Genomic DNA, 3,458 nt, shown 5'->3' with positions numbered 1-3,458 from the left:
TTATTTTGTTCTCTTGGCTCCACACCCATGTTTAAAATGAACTGCTTTATTAGGTAATAATTGGCTTATCCTCCTACTTTTGTTAAACAAAGCTATTTATAACAACAACAAAAACCTCTAATCGGCATAAGATTATCAGAATTTTCACATTGAATTGAAGTAATTCCAGCTTGAATTTAGAAAAGGGACACTGGTTAGCTTAGCAGCTTTAGCTCTGGTAATCAAAAATTTGAAATATTGAAAATAACTTAATTGCTCCTTCTTGTCTGTTGGGAGTGCCAAATAAGTGCCTTGTGCTAAATTTAAGATGGAGGAACTTTGGTCAAGGGAACTTGTGTCATGAACTTGGCAGACCTAAGTAGGATATGTCCATGTGACATGAACACCCTGGGCCTTAACTGATCACACCTTTCTGAGATACTACCATCTGGACTTGGGAGGACTGAACTGTAACTCCTGGATAAGGACGCCTATCGATCATGACAGACCCTCAGCAGAACATAAATGAATGGAGGCAAAAGCCCCAGATTGCTGCATCTGTCAGCTGTGGCAGGTTGCTGGCTAGACGCTCGGATCCTTGGTCTGAGTGGATGGAAACAGATTGCAATCGACACTTCTTGGTGTGGGCTCCTCTCACACAGAGGTGGAACCCAGTCTTGTTGAAGTCCATGGGACCTTTAGCTCACAAGGGTAAGGACCATTGAGCACTGCCTCTGCAGCATTGAGAAGGGACCAGGTATACGCTGCTCTCAAGCCATATTCTCAAGGAATACTAAGCGCACTCTGTCAGAGGTATTCAGTTCCTGGTGGTCAAGAGCCAGAAAAGAACTTCATGCCAGAGGCGTAAGATCCCTGACCTGTTCCTAACAGGGTAAAAAATAGGAGTTGTGTGCAGCGTGCCCTTAAGGGATCTTTTAGTTTAAGTTGGAGTAGGCTAGGTCATAGAGTAATTGAAAGTGAAAGTGTGTTATGTGTGATATGTGTGATCAATAAACTGTGTGATTCAGGTATCGATAATTTTGTCTCAAGTGGTCCTTGTCTACCAGTAAGGGTCTGTTCATGACACTGTCCCTGTTACTACCTTCTTCCACCCTTAGGGCTTAAGGGTCCCAAGTTAAGAGTCTTCTGACTATAGGATTGCTTAAGATTTCTTTACGTTCTTAAAGGGATTCTAGGTCAAAGGAATGAAAAACTTTAGACAAAATAAACTTACCAGAGTTTGAGCAAAGAATGACTCATGAACCCCTCAGAACCAAAAGGGGTTCAGAGAGCTCTGCTCTGTCATGGGCAGTGAATGGAAAAGACTGAAGAAAGCAGAAGCAAGAAATAAAGTTGTTAAATAAAAATTATTGGAGGCCATTGTTTTGGACTAAATTTCTGCACTAGACCCCAACAGACCAGACTAAAAACCAAAATGGAGTCACTCCTGCAAAATTCCATGTCACTTAGGTTGTGGCCTAACCTTTAAGAAGTCAGGAGAAAGCGAGAACAGTCAATTTCCCCAAACTGGGCAGTTTAAATCTTCAATAGGTAGATAAAGAGGTTCCCTTTGCTTTAATCCTTATGCAAAAGAGAGAGCCCTGAAGTAACCTGATGTTAACTAATCAGTTATTTTCCCATTGACCAATCTGCTTTTTGTTCTTTGTTTCTGCTTTTTTAACCTTTTCTTTCTACAAAGCCTTTGTTATTTAACTCTTTGGATGGTGTTTCCTGGGTTGATCCTCACATTTGGCTCCCAATAAACTTTACAAAGTTATTTCTGCCTTGACAGCCTTAATTTCAGTCAATAATTTCAAAGTTATTTTCCTTGGAAAGGTTAAAGCAGAGGGGACTTCCCTTACATGCCAGCCAAAACTGGCCTGTTTGGGGATTTAGCTATAAATTATGTCTCTCTCCTGAATTCTCAGGAAGGACAGATAAACAACTTAGTTTTCATTTGGTGAAGTGGAACCTTAGCATGAGTAAGTTCATTTTGTTTTGGTCTGTTGGAGCCTACAGTGCAGGAACTCAGTCCAAATCAATGGCCTTGTATAAATTTTATTTAATAGGGGTAATTATCCCAAAAGTTCAATCTGAGAATTTAGAAAACATTCTTTTTTTTTTTTTTTTTTTTTTGTCCTTTTTGAGACCGGCCACACCGCGCTCAGCCAGTGAGCGCTGGGAGCGCGCCGGTCATCCCTATATAGGATCCGAACCCGCGGCGGGAGCGCCACTGCACTCCCAGCGCCGCACTCTCCTGAGCGCGCCACAGGCTCGGCCCAGAAAACATTTAAAGAAGCCAAATTATCAAATGTGTAAATCAAACAAAATGTAGAATATATAGACTTTTCCGTGTAGAAAACAGGATGTGCAGTGTGATTGCATTTTTTTTTTAAATGGGATTTTTTATTTGTCACTATTAAAAGTCTGAATTTTAAACAGATTCTTGGACTGGTGGTTCATATCCATCAGCTCGTTCAACTTTAGCACCTGTTTCACCTCCAGTAGCTTTTCCGGAACTACTACCTTCACCATGAAGCTCCATGAGTTTTCCCAATTCAAACTTGGGCTTCTTCAGCATTTTTACTTTTCTAACAAAAACATCATGAAGAGGATAAATAGACTGGCAAAAGACTTTTCTATGTCCTTTCCAATGCTGTCTGGAATCAATTTATTGACCACTTCTTTCAAGTCATTGGTCTGCACCTCTCGGGTCATGATTTCCATCATCTTTTTCCGGATTTGGTGGACCTGTTGGTGCTGAGCATAAGAAGTCTTCCGTATCTGATTGCTGCATGTTTTAGTAAAACCAACACAGAAAAGACGAAGCAAATAACCATCTGTAGTCTTGACATCAACATGAGCTTCAGTCATGGTCTGCCATTTTTTGACCATGGAACACATTTTGTCACGAGTAAGATCCATGCCATGGAAGTTAGTCAGGCAGTTTTTGCCTTGAACATCCTCAGTAATTAGCTTGAATTTTCTAAAAGCAACTTCATCATTCTGCAGATCAGCAAGGCTCACTTCAAACACACGACCTTTGAGGCCATCAGATGCGATTTTGGTTCCTTGAGCCCTGGTGACTAGTGTTTTTCCAATATTTCTTATATTGAACATAGCAGGCGCCTTCACATCCTACCAACCCTTCTTAGAAAATGGATCAACCACTTTCTTCTTGGCTCCCTTTTTGCCGCCTTTGGTAAGGCGCTTGTTCTTGCCAACTGCCATGGTGCTGCTCAGAGAGCCAAAAGGTGTGATTGCATTTTTAAAATACATCTAGGGTGGGACTTCTGGCTATGGCAGAGGAAAAAGGTTGGCAAATTCTCACTCTCATAAAATTGGGCAGTAATGTAAAAACAGTTTCAGAGTTTTGGAAATCAATCAAAAGGAAACAAAAAATTGAGAAGTATTTAATCATGAAAAGCTGCTAAAATTTTATGTAAAAACAATGAGAGTCTATAGACTTCATGCCTGGA

The 3,458-nt window shown here is 40.7% G+C and overlaps 1 protein-coding gene across 1 annotated transcript; it reads right to left on the bottom strand.

Annotated features, from left to right (window-relative positions):
* Positions 1-2,363: 2,363 nt before the first annotated feature.
* On the bottom strand, positions 2,364-3,229 carry LOC103589526 (40S ribosomal protein S3a-like). The gene is given in 2 exon segments (XM_008571532.1): positions 2,364-2,608; positions 2,611-3,229. Coding segments are annotated over 2 exon segments (795 nt in total). The 5' UTR covers positions 3,211-3,229; the 3' UTR covers positions 2,364-2,413.
* Between the last annotated feature and the right edge of the window lie 229 nt (positions 3,230-3,458).

The sequence above is a fragment of the Galeopterus variegatus genome, unplaced genomic scaffold (genome assembly GCF_000696425.1).
Source record: "Galeopterus variegatus unplaced genomic scaffold, G_variegatus-3.0.2 Scaffold699, whole genome shotgun sequence".
In the NCBI taxonomy this organism is placed as follows: Eukaryota; Metazoa; Chordata; class Mammalia; order Dermoptera; family Cynocephalidae; genus Galeopterus; species Galeopterus variegatus.
This window is presented reverse-complemented; position numbering and strand designations above follow the sequence as displayed.